This window comes from Poecile atricapillus, chromosome 3 (assembly GCF_030490865.1).
Source record: "Poecile atricapillus isolate bPoeAtr1 chromosome 3, bPoeAtr1.hap1, whole genome shotgun sequence".
NCBI lineage: Eukaryota > Metazoa > Chordata > Aves > Passeriformes > Paridae > Poecile > Poecile atricapillus.
Window position 1 is genome coordinate 109,096,429 of NC_081251.1, and position 18,282 is coordinate 109,114,710.

The window sequence follows — 18,282 nt, forward strand, 5'->3', positions numbered from 1 at the left end:
ATGATCCCACCAAAGCCCAAGACTAACTGAAGGGCATTACTAGATTAGTCGACACATTTCTTGTCCAATCCCAGTTTTCTAAGTTTTCATTTCAGCTTCCAGAATTGTTGTGCCTTTTCTTTCTGCCTGTTAACTTCTGTCAGCTGCAGCAAGGCAGGGCTAGAAGCCATTTGAGCTGACAAGCCTGAGCTTCAGAGCTAACCTCTTCATTAAGTGCAGATTTTCAATGAAGTGTTTAAGTGTTAAAAGTTTAACAGTGAAATAGTTGCAAGCATCTATTCAAGAAGAGACTGGAATGATTCTCAGGTTACTTCAGGCACATTCTCACTTCTGAGGCAACCAGAACTAGATCAGGAGGTTCCCTGCCAGATTGTACAGCTGCAGACATGGTAGGCTATTATAAAATGAAATGTACTTTCTGCCATGGGAACACAGGAGCTAAAAAGTACCCAAAAGGTGTGGGTGGGAAGTAGAGATGAAAAAGGAAACGGGGTTTAATGTGGTGGATCAAAGTGCTCCAAACAGCAGAGGAAAAAAATCTGCTACAGCATTTCTTTGGGACCACAGCTGCTTATGAGCTGCAGCGCAAAACTGTCACAGTCTCAACTCCTGAGCATCCTCCTGCCAATGCAGCTCAGCCCCTGCACTGCTGCTGCCTTTGCAGAGCTGACCTTGGGGCCAATGGCTTTGAACCATGTAAATAATGCCATGTAAATTTAAAAAAAACAACTCCTCCCAGCCTGTGGCTTGGATCTTGTATGTGCCAGATTTTCAGAGAGTTAACATAAAGCACTTTACTCTTCATCTCCTGCTATCAACTCTTTTGGAGTATCTTTATCTTCTCTGTGTCCAGTTTATGCAGGATGCACATTTCTTTACCAGTGTAAAAAGCAGAGAAGTAGGAAGTCATCCTAGTGAGAGCAGCATTTTACCTCCCGTGTACCCTCAGATAAGCAATGATGATAGGACCTGCTAGTTTATAACAGCTCTTTATTTTACTGATATTATAAAACATCATCACAGGGCTCACCTGTTTTGCATCATGAGCTTCATTTTCCCTTTTATTATAAATACTAACAAATTAACTTTATTTTCCATCAGCAATACCACAAAAACTCAGTCTAACTGGACATATTTTTCAGTGATCCCTTGAAGCGAAAATCCCCAAGGATTTGAAGTAGATCTCTGTATTGTATATAAATGTAGTTTTATGTATATAATTATATCAAAATTCACTATTTCTGTATATTACTCATTATTGTGATATTTCAACTACTAAATTATGCCAGCATTATGAAAATATGGACAGCCATCTAGTTATTTTGCTGCTTTATATGATATTTAATAATTGAACAGACAACTGCAAAATTACATGAATGCAATGGAAAGTCATGTACATGTTCATTTAAGAATTCCACATGGACTTTTCTTATTCCAAAACTTTTCCACATTTTTAGAAGTCCAGTAAAAACTTTCAGTAACCTCTTTCTTTGATCACATACACACAGAAAGTTATAATGTATGTGTATTATACCTTACATACCATATGTAATTCTAGACATATTTATATGCAAATATACGTAATGTACTCTGAATATATATATTGTATGTTATATATATAAAATTATATATATATATAAATTATATATATAATTTATATATATATATAATTTTATATATATATATATACACAGAGAGAGTGATACCACAGGTGTGTATTTAGTCATACAGGTGTATGCATAAATATATATATGGTAAATTTTTCTGATGGGATTGCAGCACACAGTGAGAAACCTGTGAGTAGTGAGAGGCTGCTTGGCTTGGGTTTGGAGTGTAATTCACATCGATTTTGAGCAGGTTGAGCTATTTGTTTTTCATTTGGAAAAGGAAAGAACAGGCCTCTTATGGAAAAATAAAAGATGGATAGTCTCTTGAATTAATATTACACTTATACATTCTTAAGTGAAACATGTCCACCACAGAACCTTTGGGTTATGTTTTTAATTTGTTAGATAAATATTTACTTACTGATTGCGTTTCTACTACTATGCACCCGATCAACCAGATCAACTCTTATTAAAACATATTAGATTAATACTCTGCATATTAAAAATACATAATAAAATTCTGAAACTAGTCACTGCTAAAATGTAGATCTTGGATCCAGAAAAGATCTGAAATACCTGCTTCAAATTACCATTTGAGTAGGTCCACTGATGGGCTTTGGTGCAAGTGACTAAATATTTGCAAAATCAAGACCCTTTATTTCTCAAAGGTTAAATTTGGGATCTCACACCTGAGAACGTGGAGTGGTTGCTTCCATCAGTAATTCCCACCTGGGAGAATGTTATGTTTTGCAGCAATAGCCAGAGCATACTCTGTGGGTGAGAGAGATGGACTTTAACTCACGTCCAAAAAGTCAAGGTGGGACCGACTTTAAACAGCAAAGAACAATGACTGCCAAGAAATCTTCCCAAATATACTACATTTTATTTTTCAAGAAGGCCAACTTTGCATTACACTTTAATAACTTCAGCATATTTTTCTCCTTAAATATATTTGTATAACATAATACCAGCAAATATATAGCTTTAAAAAAAGAAATAAATTAAAAATTGCTTTGGGACTGAACCTGCGTGCTTCAAATTTCCCCCACAGCAGTTTACTGGCAGCTGGGTTGTGAACCCCAGAAAACAGGTGTCTGTGGTTGGTAATGCTGACACAGCCTCATTTTACAGTGCTGGAGAATATCTCAGTAGAGAGACCAGCAGATGCACACAAGCTGCCAGAAATCCTCATCCCTATGTGCTTGTTCTGTTCTAAGATGGTAAATTGATTTAAATTGTCAAAATTACAAAACAAAGAAAAAAAAACACCCAACAACAAAAACCCCCCAAAAACACACAGGAAAAGAACCCCCAAAACAACCAAACTAAGAAAACTCCAGTAAAACTGGGACTTGTGCTTCTAGAAGGCCCTGACCTGGTTTGCAAATCACTTCTCCCTGCCACCCAGCTTTGGCATCACTTTGCCTTCCTTATTGCATATCTGCTGATCCATCCTGTAGCTGAAGTATGTCGTGTAACTGTAGTATGAAATAAAACTCTCAGAATAATTGCATTTCTGCAAATTGGATTAGTGAATTTCCCTTATCTCTGGATTATTTCTTTTTGTGGGGTCTGGTGCTACTTTGGTTGAACCCAATGGAGAAAGTCCCACTGAAGTCAGCGATGCAGAAGGAGCATGTTCAAAGACCTCTCCAGACAACCTCTTGGTGATTCCCTCTCTCACAGTCATTTTTTAAAATGTGCTCATTATCACCAACTTCCAGTGTTAAAATTCACTCTTCTTTTAATACAAACATTTTCCACAGAAATATGAAGGGAAAAGCCATTAACTTCTTTGCAGGTTATTACCTATTTGTCTGACACAAAAGAAAAAATCATCATTTACAGTCACAAACTGTACATAGTATTTGGTAGGAGTATATTTTGTGGTTTAGAGATTAAAAAATGGACTGCTTCAGTGGCAATTAAAATAATTATAGACAAGATATAAGACTTTAAAATCAAGAAAGGGTGATAATTTGTCTACAGAGACAATCATTGTAATACGTCTAACACAGAGGTTTGGATAGTAGAACGGTGAGTAGAGGGGTCTGGGGAAGGAAAGACACCATCATGCAACACAGCACTAGTTCTTGCTCAGTATACTCTTCAGGCTTCTCTCCACTGCTTCATCCAACTCTTCTTCCAGCTCTTCCTTCTTGGACATGGCCAGTTTGGACTGATAATCTTTTACGATTTGGTCTATATACGGTGCACTCTGAGTCCCGTGCAGCATCAGTGTCCACTCCTTCAGCACACCCCGCTGGGGCTGGCTGCCAACAAACCCAATCTCCAGAGCCCAGGTGCCTCGGGGGTCTTCTCCCCAAGTGTGAGTCGTCATGAAAGGCCATTTGTCAAAACCCACCTTGGAGTCATCATCCCTGGGGCGCCGGCTCAGCAAAATGGACTTTGTTCCCATTGGTGAGGTCATGTTGATGTTGAGGTCTCCTCGCCGAGTGGAATTCACAGTTATAACTGCCTGGACGTGTTCAAGGTACCGGACAAAGTTTTCCTTCCCCTCACACGCATCAGTTGTCAGTGTGAGGAACAGTTTGCCACTTGGTGGTATCTTTCTGTGGGTCAAAAGACAATTAAGTAATTAAAACAGTACAATATGGCTTATGCTAAAACTACTGGGTTCTAGTGCCTCGCAGAAAAACACTGTATTATTTTCCTTATTCATACATGAAGAAGTAAGGAAATAATAGTTGCAAACTTAGCCAGAAAGTGAATGTTCTCCTTTTAGAAAATTATACCAAAACTTTAGTTTGAAAATAATTATGAAATATACACCTACACAAAGAGAGAAGTAACACAATTTTAGAAGCACATACTGCTCTTTAAGGACTAACACTAATGGTTGTCTTTACTTACTTACCTTTACTTTACTCCTATATTGGGTAATATATGCATAATAATATGCATGCTCAGTAAAAGAACCATGAGTAGTCAGTAGTGTCAGCTTCCTTAAATGACAGCAGCAAATGGCTCTCTACTGTTGGAGGAATCAATTGCACAGAATTTCAGTGCAGTCACATTAAAGCCTATGTCCTTGTTCTGCTTTGGAAGCCACCACAAATGTGGGACCTTAGAGTCAGCTCACTTGAAAAATACTTTTCCATGAAGATTTCCATCCTCAAACAGCTACTGTACATGAGCACACACACCAAGGAAAGAAGTTGCATGTGTTTATTAAGTTGCCAAAGTGCTGTCTGGCCTGGGAGCTGAGGCTGTAAAGTGCCTTCTAAACCCGTTGGGGTCAGGATGCAACTTCAATTACCCACTGCCTCAGAAACTGGATGGCAAAATACATAGAAAGTGTAAAAAATGCTCTACATCTTCACCATCAGTGTTCTGCGAGCAGTGTGACATTTTCCTCTGTCTAAAAGAAATAATAGAAAGACAAGAATAACAGCAGTCATTAAAAAAGGGACCAAGTCTCAAAAGACTCCAGCCACCTTGTAATTATCTTGTCTTCCAGTGGCTTCTCCCTGACCTCAGCTGTGCAGTCAAATTGAGTCTTTTGAAGGGTGTTGACTACACTGTGGTAATGAATACCTTCTTTTCAAAAGAAATCAGTACCAGCTTTTTCTGCCTGCTAATGAAATACTGTGTTCTTTAGAGACCAGTGAAAGAATTTCACTCGAGCCTAGCTTCCAGGGATTCTTTTTTTTCTTGAGATGAGCTCCACATATTACACTTGGTACATCACTAAGTGGCTCAGGCCAGTCTCTGTCCCCTTTCATAGAGTATTATCTTCTTGGAAGTACTTGCAGAGCAAAATGCATTCAGATCCAGATCCTCAAGGCATTTGAACACTTTCCTTAAACTGAAAAAAACTGTGCTTTTTCACAATAACATAAATATTGTATAGCTAAAATATTTGAGCAGCTAATATAATACTCCTGAGATACTTAATGTGCTGAAGCACGAGAAAAATGCACTACATGCAGACAGAGGTGAAGGATTGTAATTTCACAGTTGCCACGTGCTTGCAGTTTCTCTGCATGGGAAACCTCAATCTCAACTCTGAACTCATGTTGTCTCACAGCCTTTTTACACAGTGAACAAAGCTCTGTCAAACACTACTTCATTCCCAGAGATGTGATAAGTGTTTTATCTCCTCCAGTTAATGAGGAGGGACATCATAGTGTGAGTCTTTTCTTCCTGTCAAGGCTAAAGCCCAGAGAAACAGGAGCAACTTCTGCCCTGCAGAAGTTCTCTCAGCTCTCTAAAAACATGAGAAAAGGCTTCCTCTATTTCCCCCTTTCCTATTAATTAGGATCTAATAGTCTCTGCTCCACTAGATTAATGATTGTAGCCCAGGTGAATTTCCCTAAAGAAACAAAAAGAACCAGGGGTGGTGGAAAAAGACCACACAAAAAAGAGCAGAAGAGAAAGATTTTCCACAGCCTTACCATGTGCCACTGCCCATGTGTGACAGAGAGTGTGTGTGTGTGTATATATATATAGTATATATATATATAGTATACCCATGGCATAGATGTCCTGTGGGAGATTATATTTAGTATATCCACTTTTGCATGTGTAGTACCTAGTGAGAGATGAGCAGGGGGAGCTCCTGTGTGCTCCTGCTCCTCAGCTAACGTACCACAATGTCTTAAAACTTTGAATTTCCCTAAACCAGCCAGACCTCTTGCCAGGAAAAGTTCCTATTGCTAACAAATGTTTATATTTTAAATGCTGATTGCTTTCAGCACACAGTATATTATGTCTGTTAGTTATTTCCTGGCCTTCTGCTTAATTGACAATGCTGCTCTGAAACACACCTCCATATCAACTACTCACCTTCATAAATCTATATTAAATGCATATTTTGTGTATACAAATATCTATACTTAAATAAAAATATAGAGAATATATATAGAAAATGTTGCTTCAGCAAACCAAACTGAAAGAATAACCCAATTATCCACAGCAGACGTGCAGAGTAGAAGTGCAGAGTTTATAATTCCAAGGAATCTCTGGAGATTATGGGACTTACCTAGCTTTTTTTTATTTTTACAATGCAATTCAAAAAACGTACATGTTGCACTTCATAATGCTTATTATCTCCTGCCAGTGATATTTTCCTTGGGGAACACAAATATTACAGCAGTGCTGTTAATATATAGCTGTGTCAGGCAATTGACAGGGGGGCACCCTTACAGCCTACAGAAAGAAATGTTCTCTCCTCCTCTAGGATGATCCCCGTTGCAGTAAATGGAGCTGCCCTAAGATAGATGAGATTATTATCCAGTTAATTATTACTAAACTGGAGGTATTTTAAAAATAGCTTTGGTACTTTCATTTGTTTTTTACCTGTGAGTATGCATAGGACAGATAAATTAAAACACAGAGCTCAGCTGTAGGATCTTGAATCATGCAAATTCAATCTGCAAGGCTGGGGAAAAACTCATTCTTTTCCTGGCTGAGTTTTGTGCTAGGGTGGCATCCTGGTTTGTTTTCTTTTTCCAACAAACATCCAAGTTTGCTTTCTTTTTCTATCTTCCAAGTGATAATGTTGCCTTCAAAAATGGCAGTGAAATGTCAAAATTCAAATGGTATAGATATAATCTAGGTCATTATTAGGTTAGTATTTCAATTACTTAAATTAAACTAAAGCTGTTGTTGTCAATTAGTATTAATTCATTCACTTGTTGACTCATTCACTTTAGCACATAAATGAAAATCAGAAAATAATCTGACTACCTACCCTGCAATTAGAGATTTGAAGAGCTTAAAGCAAGTGCAATTAAATGTTGTAGTGTTCAAACCATATCACTGGTACCTGCAGATGATTGTTTCAGTCTTCTGGAGATAAAATTGTCTGCTGAAGAATCTCACAATGAGATATGACCTGGCTGACAGGTATTTCACGTGGCAGCAGTTTATATAATTTACAGTGCCAATCTCCCAGATTTCATTTGGGGATAGGCTCTTTATTTACAGAAACTTTAGCACAAACATAGCTGTGAGTGCCCAGGAGAAATGGATGTTGTTATTAACACTACTGGCACTAGCACTGAGGGTACAGATGTGCTATAGAATGTACTGCTCCAGCAAGCCAGGAACTGAAAGAGTATATAATTTCATCAAGCATTGTTGATAAAAAATGTTTTATCAACTTATTACTGGCAATGTTAGGGTTTCTTAGGAAAAAAAAACCTCACTAAATTTCTTTAACTGTCTATGTCAACATAATTGTATGCTTGCAGTCTCCCAGATGCCTGGGAGAAGCCAAATACCATCCACTAGACTATTCACTTACTCAGGTTCCTGTATTGACCCCCCAACACAATGGAATCTCTCAGGAACAGTCTTCCAGTCTTTTGCCATCTTAACCATTGCTCCTGCATCTAGGACACCGTAGCCAAACAAATGGTTGAACTCCAGCCCAACGCCATTCCTCCGCCACCTGTGAACCTCATCGTGGAGCTGGTTCCTCTTGGAGGTGAGCACTGTCAGATGCTGCATGTCTCTCCATGTCAGATGTGAGCTATGGAAGAGCAACATGAGAAACAAACATTACTGTGTTTCCAAGCACATCCCAAAAAAATAAAAAATCTGTTTGGGTAAAGCTTTGGGTAAAATTTGCTTCTGTGAATAACACTGAAATTGTAACTACACATATATCAATAACAAAGCTTCTATTGATCTCAGTGGGAACAAGAATAGGTTTGAATTATATAGTACTTTTCCAAATATGTTCTCCAAAATTGCAAAATCATTTCTGATTAAAAACCACTTATTTTAACCAGACATTATAGATCCAACATGCAATTTTTAAACTAATAAAATGATTAAGATATTATACCAGATTGTGAGAGAAATATAAAAAATTCAAAGATGATAAAAATATTTCACCTAGCTTTCCTCTTGGATCTTACCCCCTTTTTCTTGCCTGCTCCTCCTGCTTTTCCCTTGGACCTTCCAAGATCCACCCTGAGAAGCCCTAATCTGATGAAGCTGATGAGCTCTAGTGACCCAGCTGTTAGTAATGTCAGGATTCTGTGAATATGGATATATGAGCTGTGGGTGGCTGCAGCTTTGCAGTATAAGGTACAGGAGAGGTTTTTCACCCATGTTTTATTAGCATGGATGGATGCATTCAAGTAATATTTGCCTAGCTGCAATGGTTAGTTTTCATCATCTTCTCTTGTCTTCCTAGATGTACAGTGATTATGATAATAGGAAGGGCAGTTATTATTCTAAAAAGCTTTAGAACTGACATTCTAATTCTATGTAACTACAGCTATTCTAGTTGTTTTATGATGAACTCTTTCAACATCACAATATGTCTGATTCAAACCATCAGCCTAAAAGGATCTGCTTTTTAGCTTTCTGTGCCCCAAGAAATAAGCATGTGTGCATGCTGAACGTACACCGGAGTAGCCAATTACTGTTGTTCCCCCAAGGTGACACAAGAGAGCTGAAAAGAAGATATCACTTGCATCCTTCTTATTGAAATCTTTTAAGAGCTTGCTACGTATCTTAAAGCTGTACTTTCTATTTCATAGATTGGTCTGGCTTGAGAGACATGTCAGTCCTACATCGTGTATGAGCTGGCAGACATAATGCAGGCAAGAAAAGGCTTCATGAGAGATCATCAGTGATTCCTGGGAAGGCTCATCCAGCATAGTTCTGCAAAATACAATTCAATACAGCCAGAAGGATACAGGAGACACTGACAGTTCCCTCTCTCTCCTGCTGCCTTCTCAGCAAAGCCTAGAAATTCTAGGGCAAGCCAGGGGTATTAAGTCTAATTCCTATTCATGATAATTTGGCAGAATAATTCCAGTCTTTTTGGGTAGCTCAGATGAAGAAGAATGATAATTATTACTGAGATGTTTAGGTTCCTGTCCAGTTTAAACATTCAGTGGTCAGAAAATTCATTAAACATTTATTTTTTTGTTTGCCATATGAATATTTTACATAGTGGCTGTCCTACTGAATGAATTTGATAGTAGAAGGAATGATCATCCCAAGCTAAACATTTGACATATATTTTACATGTATAAAACCTGGAAAATGAGACTTGGACCAAGTCATGTTCTGAGCATGATAGTCATTGCTCTGCTAATGTAAACTTGGCCTCCTCTCACAAATCTCCTTTATTCTGCACTGCTGAAGGAAACTGCACATAGTACTCACTTCATGCTGTGGTTACAGCAACTGAAGCTCTGCAACTAAACAAATGTTGCCTCAGTTCATGTAAAGTAAAGAGGTAGTGTAAGTTATTGTAAGGAAAACTTTTGCTAATCAGTTGAGAAGAAGATAATGACTCCAAGATATTAAAAGGGTTCCAGTGTCAGAAATACCATGGAGATGGTAAATAGACAATGGATATTTATTCCTTTGTTAACAGAGCAATTACACAGCACAGGAGCAAGCTACCAGCAATGGGTTAAGAAAACATTCCACACCACCATTGAAAAAAAAATATTGAGGAACTGATTGTTACTGGATGACCTGGGTGCCAAATATAGACAATTTGAAAAAGAGTTAGACCTCAAGGAAGATCACTCTGCCTGTGGCTTTTAAGCAGGAGAGACCCACTGCTGTCTCTACAAATCACGGATTGACAAAGCTCTTGAAAGATCATTCTTAATCCCCATTCTCTGTCCTCTTCCTAAGCATCTGTCATTGCAGATGTTGCCACTGTCACAAGATGAACTCCTGTCTCATATTACAGGGTCATTCTTATGTTCTTGTAGGCTGGGCATTTCACAGAGAACATGTGGAGAAATTAAATAATATCCTCCTCCAAACAGTGCTAGAGAGGTCTAATCCCTGGATGCAAAGGATGGGGAGGACACAGAGAGCCAGACAGCCAAAATACATCTGCCATGCAACTTTGGCAAGGCTGTTGCTCCATCTGCAAGCCACCATTCATGTCACTACTGCACAAGGTGGCTCTTGGGCTCGTTATTGCAGCCTCGTGCCACAGCCAGCCAGCTGAAATGATGAACACCATTAAACAAACCACAGATCCTCTCCTCTCCAGAGCTCATGAGGAATTTCTCAGCAGCATACTTAGCCTCCAGGGCCAGGGCGAACACTCCGGCTGCTTCAGGGGCGGCTGCAGACGTGCCCGAATGACGCAGGGTGCAGTTGCCATACAAATCTGTCGTAGCCTGCAATGATATTAGATGTAATTAATGAAACCAGCTATCCCATCTTCGTTGCAGCTACAGACCTGGAAAAATACAAAATATGGAGTTTGTGCCCTTGCTCTTTAATTGTGTTTGTGCCCATGATCTGTTTTTGTTTTTGGAAGAGTGCATCAATTTAAAACTGCAGTGAGACACATTTAGAGCATATATTAAAGAGCAAGTCATCAGGTAGTAAACCAGGGCTCATTATTACTTAAACCCCATCTATTTCTTATAAAAACAGTTTAACCAAAAGCCTTAAATTCCTTTCTGATTATCAAAAAGATTTGAAACTAGAATTGTTAACACTATTGAGCTTTTTAACATTTGTCCAACTCTGAGACCAGCAGCAGCACCAGGCTGCTGTCTTCTGTGCAGATTAGTCACTAGCAGAAACTAGAAGAAAACCTTTGAAATGCATTTTATGGCAATAATTACAAAGATGCCACAGATCATTTTAGCTGGTACCATCACAGAGCTGATATGAAGAGAGAAGCAAGAAAGTGTTCTGTCTGCTACTGCATGTGGGCATTTAGGATTGCACAATATGTCTTGGGGGGTTTGAGACAGAGCCATGGAAAATGTACAATAGCTTTTGGCAGAAAACTAACCTTGAGTCAGTACACCTGCATTTTTCACTCTGTAAACTGAATTAAGTCCTGGCTAGTCTGGAGGTGCTGAAGAGCAGTGATCACTACAGTGGAAGAGAATCCCAAATACAACTGAACAGAACCTGCCTGTTTTCCAGCTGTAGGTATAGCCCTGCAGCAACAGCAGGCTCTGGTGAGCTGAACCCCCATACGTCCTCTGTGGGTGACTAGTTCTGCTCTGTGCTGCTTGTACAGCAGAAGTCTGCCAGTACAAGTAAATATTATCTCAGACGTTAACTTAGATTTTTACAGAGACCTTTTGTCACACTGTCCTCCAGAAAGAGGGCAACTGAACTTCATAATCTGGTTTCTGATAAAGGAAAGCAACAACTTTCCTCTGAAGCTCTAAAAGATGGAAGATCATTGCTGTTCTCTGTAAAAAATCCCACATCTTCTCAGCTGACAGTTTTGGCACCATCACATACTGCAAATGAGAAAATATTCATCTCAACAAAGAACCATCTGCTGCTCCAAAGTACACAGAGTTGCAAGAGGTCACACAGATAGACATACATCATGCACAAAGACAGCAACAACAGCACAATAGTATCAGGACTCACCACGCCAGCCTCCGGATTTCTCTTCCTGCCATTACTAAAGGTGGAGGCTAAGGTTGAAGAGCAGCTTTCATCATACAGAGCTGTCCGTCCATCGTTTATGGCAGAATTGATGGAGATTGTCCACATGCTGGATGCATAGCCATCACAGTTACAGTCATCATAGCTGCCTCCATCTCCAGAGGCCCAGACATAGATGCTGCCTTTTCCACCCCGGCCCTGTGAGAGGGGAAAATCAACCCTCTGGAGTTAAACAGCAAATAGGAGATAGCAGCAACTTAAAACTTCCGAAGTGCTCAGGCCTGAACAACAGGCCCAAGCCAAAGCTGGCTTAAATGAATCCTGAAAATCATGTAACAGATACTGTGTTAGCCATTTAACAGAAGAACCTTGCATACAGACTGACCAAACCACTTTAACATGAAACCATCTGCTATAGGAACTTTTACATAACCTTGTGTAATTATCAGCAAGATATGTTAATAAATGGATCATTTTAAGAAACCTTCCCAGCTGACATCACCAGAGGTTTCTTTACAAGAAACCCCTACCCCCACAGTGGGCTGGGCTCTGGCCTGGTCCCAGCTGGTCAGGCAGTGTGCTTTAAAAGCTGGAACCCCACATTTGCAGTGGCTTTGGAGACCTCACTTAACGAGTGACCTCACTTCTAGGACCTCCCAATTCCCTGGGAAGTTCTCCCAATCGCCACCACAACACAACCAGCGACTGCAGGTTCTGGATTATGGTAAATACTTGGGCAATTGGTGATGTGTGTCTCTCAATCACGATTCTCTCTCTCCCATGTAGTACTAATTAGGTGCATTATCTTGCTTATTTTTTTTGTTGCTGAAGCCAAGGGCACAGTAATCTTACTGTTTTATTAAATGTATCATTTTGCATCTGTGTTGCCTTAGTAGTAAAATAAGACCATCTTTTATTGGTGTCTGTGTCCTTTAAATTGCCCCCATCAATTGGAAAAACAACTGCACATCTAATTGTAAAGCTGAGCATCTATAAAGGAGAAAACTGGTACAAACAAAACATATATGAACCTTCAGCTGAAATGGACACATCTATGCAGGTTATTAAATCCAGGTAACTGGCAGCCAAAGCCAGTTCTGCAACCCTGTGTACACAGTGCACTTCCATTTATCTCCTGGTTTGCTTCACACCCTGAAGGCTGCTGTGGCAGATGCTAAGACATTTTATGGATTCATTAGCATTTATGTCATGGTCTAAGTGCCATGAAGAAAACTGTTCTTTTAAAAGGTCATCTCACAGGCTGGGTTTTTAAGATTCAGTTAGGTTCAGACAATGGCTAAAAAGCTCTACCAGCACCTTTTACTCTCAAGAAATTTCTTTTTCCAAAGATATGATTGGCTCAGAGCTGTTTTTCAGATAAACCAGCTTCTACTTCTAAGGAGAAAATAAAGTTATGAGGCCATACAAATAATCTACAGAAAAACAGCCCAGCAGTTATGCTGAGATGGACAGGAGTGACTGAAGCAGAAGGGCCCCTATAAAAGCTTGCCATTAATTAAATGAAAGAAATCCATACCCTCTCCCCAGCTTCCAGAGAGGCAGGCAGTGGGAAGGCATCAACTCAGCCCCTTCTAATTCCATGATCAGAAAGAGGTAGGAGCTGCCTGAAAGAGTCAGACCTGAGAACTCCAACTTCCAAGGGAAGATCAGTGCCATGGAACTCAAAGCTCAGATCTCCAACTGATTCCAGCACAGCCACCATTTCTCTCTGTGTTTAGTTCAAGTAATCCAACATTTACTTCCAAGAGCACCTGAAGTCTGCAAGGCTGGAATTTAACACACTGTTTAGATGCACTGAGCAAAAGATCAAAAAATTTCTTCTGGTCTTCTCATTGCCCAGCATGAAATGGAAGTTAATGAATATACAAACTTAGTAACCTGCAGTGGCATTTTAATAGGGAACCTTTTCAGTCAGGATTTTAAATCAAATCTGAGTTCCCAGCAGTAGCTTCTATTTTTCATTGCACCCCACTGAACAGAGCAACCTCATTATTTCAAGCACGTTAGTGAGTTGCATTATAATCCACTGAATTGCACAGCAGGATTGCTGACACTGGGATATGTAACATCTCAGGACAGAGATTTTCATAATAAAGATAATGACTATGAAAAAGCTCACTGAAATCCATCTAAGAACTTCCACAAAGACTCAGTATCAGTCGAGTTTTAAGGGAGGATGATACTGTTGCAAAAATACATACTTTTAAGAACAAAATCATGCTAGCAATTTATTTAAAAAAAAAAAAAATCACTAGAACAAGAACAGGTTTTTTATTTGATTTTTTCCATCCCATCTTGTTCTCTGACTGCCATTAGTTTACATGGCCCAAACCTGGTCTTTGGACTGCCTTCAAATCCCAATCTTGCCACCACCATGCCCACCTAAACCACCACACCACTTTGCAACCCTCTACCTGCTCTGGACAGCCTCTGTCCCAAAAAAGCAGGTGGCTGCTGCTGGCAGGAAGAGGATGCTTGTCAGTATGGAGCCATTCTTAAACAATCTCCCTTCTTGTCATTTGAAAGGGGGAGGAAACACCTCAATTTCACATGAAAAATTCAGTAAAGTGCTAGCAGAAGTTAACCTTTGCAGTGGCCAGCACAGAGAAAAAGACTCAGCCCTGCTCAGCAGGACTGCTCTGTGCTGCCAAGTGTTTTACCCCACAGATTTGTGGGATTTGTGGCAGAATGGCAGAAAATGCATGTAACAGATTGTTGGTGTGAAGCAAGGGGAATTCACAGAGGAACTGAAACTCTGGCATGGGTTTTATGCCTGCAATTACTGTTACTTGAGAATGGCCTCAGGATATCGCTTTCATGGGAGTCGCATTACAAGTGGGTCTTAGTGTTAAAACCTGTAATTAATCTCTTAATACTCCAATTTCAATTGCCTTTCCTTCCTAGCCAGGACTGGAAAGACGAGGAAACACTGCTGGAATAAACTGACAGTTATTTAAATTACTGTGTTATCTGCAATGATGCTGAGGACTTGTTGCTTACATGTCCCACAGCCAGACCCCACAGTGGGACTGCCTGCACGGGCAAATGGCTTAGTGGCTGTTCTCAGGCATCATGTCAGGAAGAAATACACAGCTTCAGGAGAAGTGCATTTTCAATTCTCTGGATGGCAAAGAAACCGATAATTAAATTTAAAAAAATTAATAAAATAATAATAATTTTTTATAATAAAACTGATCTAGTCCTGATCTAGTGGGTGGCACCCCTGCTCATGGCACAGCAGGGGTTTAGAGCTAGATGGCCTTTAAGGTCCCTTCCTACTCAAACCACTCCATGATTCTGTGATAAACCAGAAAAAAAATCCAGCTGGGTTAACTAACATGATATTTAAAGCGATCTGAAAGCTCCAATTTGCATCTCAATCTTATGTAAACCTAAAAAATGTTACTAGTGGGACTCAGGCTGCTGTACATTTGGAACAAAATCGGGATTGAAGCAGGTAGCAGTAACATACACTATAACCACCAGAGGGAGCGTGAAGGAAGAGTCAGGAAGAAGACAGCACCAGCAAGATTGTAAAATACATTTTAAAGTGTATCCTTCCTCCAGAATCCTGTAGAAACCTGCTTATTTCCTCCAAAAGTGATGCATAGCCTGGCATTCCCCCTTCTGAGCCATCTGAAGATATATCTCACTCAGAGCTGAAAATGGATCTTGGTGCATTTAGCACCAGCCTGAGAGAGGCCCAGTTCCCAATTCAAGTCAAACCAGAATTAAATTTTGGGCAAGGCTGTATGTTTAGTAATGCACTGACAATTCCTGTGAAGCTCCCTTTGAGAAAACAGCAGGTTTTCTATTCCCACTGTCCTCAGTGGGAAGCTGAACTACGAGGAAAAAATCCCTGAGAAATATTCCTGCCCCTTTTCTCATCTTCCACAAGTGCACAGTCCCAGAGAGGTGTCTTTACTGAACTACCATGCAGAAGTGAGCTGGCAGAAGACTTCAGCCTTTCTCACTTTATGTAACTTCAGGCATATCTTAAACTATGGTTTCCCCCCTTGTTTTCTTCATTCATCATGCCTGCTGGGCTAGTACCTGAGACAGTGTTTCCTGAAGCTTTGACTTGATCACACCTTCCAGAGAAAAATGTGTATATTTGACAAATAAATCTCCTCCAGCTTCCCTGACTTTTCTCATCAAGGCTGGCAAGCTCCCATGAGCAACAGTCCAGCCTCACACTCAGCATGGCCCCTGCAATGGCTCCTCCAGCTCTGCCACTGCCACCCAGCCTGATGAGGGATGGAAGGAACCTAAGAGTCTTCAGAGCATGTTTTTCATATGGACTAATGCTTCAGCTGTAGATCAGGAATAACACCTTCCAACCAATACAAATTGAAAACAAAGAACAGGCTCCTGCCCTGAAAAGCAAAGTAACAGGGAAGGACAGAATCAGTAGTGCCTTTTCCTGGTCTTAAAAAATTAAGACCCACAGTTAAGAGATAAAGGGTTTTACCTCAGTATTTAAAAAAGGATCCTTATTAAAATACTGAGGTAAAAACCCCCTTATCCCTTAACCATGTCTGGCTCTCAATTTTTAAGACCAGGAAAAGGCATCATCAGGACACGAGGAGGCAGGTAGGAGCGGGGTAAGAAGAAAAGAAAGCAGCACCTGACTGTGAGGAGGTATTTTTTTAGGTGCAGTGAAAAGGTAATTCAGGATAAGGATAGCTAAATGGTCTGCTGATGTTTGTGGACTGCTTCATTCCTATGGAAGCAAATGCAGATGGGGAACATTTGAAAAAAATGTGAAAAGATTATAGAACTGAAAATTTCTTTATGGAACCAATTCAAAGCATAAATCGTTGTATAAGCATCTTTCTTTCGGCTTGACATATGATAGCTGTTTTGTAATTCTTCCTCCTAGGAAAACAGAAGTGTTTCAGCACTTTCTATATAATTTAATAGCAATTTGTGTGCCTGCTATGTCAAGAGATAAACTGGTTTTCCAGGAAAAGCAAAAAAACCCTACAGTTTCTTCTCATCTTTTTTCAGAGGTCCTACTGAGTTATGAGCAGGACACAGTTTCTGTCCTCTATTAATTTTGACTACATTTTCCTCTGAAAAGAGGATTCCTTTCTCTTCATGACTGAATTATTTGAAAATCCTCACACATTTTGTAATTAAAACCTACATCCTTCGGTAATGATTGCTAATTATTGCAGAAAGTATAGTTTGCAGCCTAGGCAGGTAAAATGAAATCACAGTTGTATTCCCTGGCTGGGACACACCAAGGCAAGGACAGTCTGGAAGTGCTGTGGGACCATTTTTCCGCTGTTGTGAGCTGGTGGGGAATATCAGACTGGGCTCCCAAGACCTCCCTCCAGATTACACAGAGATCTTATTCTGCTCTGGTCTCCCCAACCTTCCAGTTCACCAGCAACCAGGCTATGCAGTATAAGCCAGCTGGAAGCAGTGAGTCCTTGGCATCCTTGAACTGCTGCCCATTTTTTGTACTGCCAGGGTTTTCTGGAGTCTGCCTGCAGGTTCCTGCATCCCTGACATCCCTCACTCCCCTGGCTCCTCCAGCTGCCAGGATGATTTGCCTAGAGCAATCTGGTAGACTGTGACTTCTTGGATCCCTCTGCTCCTTTCCTATACTGATGACTTGGGCACTGTTAAAAACCTAAAGCAAAATCTAGGTAGAAACACATTTCTGACAGCCAGCCAAGCAATCTTGATTTAACCTCAGAAATACCCCAGAGAAAGCTTAAGTAGGAAACATATTTTGGATTGCCAAAGTTTGCCACCCCACTTGTTTGAGCTGAATGCCTTTGCACTTCTACATCCAGATCCTTCCAAAAGCCTGGAGATGCTGAACTGTAACCCTGGCAAAGCCCAGCACAGCCAGAAGCCATGCAGTTCAGCTCAGAAGAAATAGCAATGGGGTTATCCTCTCAAGTTCACCACTGATGAAGGCCCTGTCCCTTCCCTGCTGGCCTGTCTAACCTTGCTGTATCCCACAGTGTAAGAGGAAAGGCTGTGTTGGCAGGAGCAAGAAATTAGTTCAACTCTTGGCTACTGTGCAGAGGACAAAACTGTCACTTGGAACCACATTTGAGCCATGCTCCTCCTGTTTGTGTCCCTTTCACATTTTGCTGTCTTAAATAACTGTCTGTCCAGTTTGTCCTAGCAGACTTCTGAAATCATTTCGGTCAAGGAATAACTACTGATCTCCAAGACTGCTGCATATGAGACTCTCAAAAAACCTGAGCTGTGTAATTTGTAAATCCTAATAAAAGGCTTTCTGTAGCTT

The 18,282-nt window shown here is 40.2% G+C and overlaps 1 protein-coding gene across 1 annotated transcript in view; it reads right to left on the reverse strand.

Moving 5' to 3' along the window:
- Positions 1 to 994: 994 nt before the first annotated feature.
- PCSK2 (proprotein convertase subtilisin/kexin type 2) overlaps positions 995 to 18,282 on the reverse strand; it is a 102,545-nt gene continuing 85,257 nt past the window's right edge. The window contains exons 9-12 of the mRNA XM_058836238.1: positions 11,973 to 12,188; positions 10,644 to 10,744; positions 7,879 to 8,106; positions 995 to 4,180 (exon numbers count right to left, since the gene is read on the reverse strand). Coding sequence (XP_058692221.1) covers positions 3,694 to 4,180; positions 7,879 to 8,106; positions 10,644 to 10,744; positions 11,973 to 12,188 — 1,032 coding nt within the window. The 3' untranslated portion in view covers positions 995 to 3,693. The remainder of the gene's footprint in view (positions 4,181 to 7,878; positions 8,107 to 10,643; positions 10,745 to 11,972; positions 12,189 to 18,282) is intronic.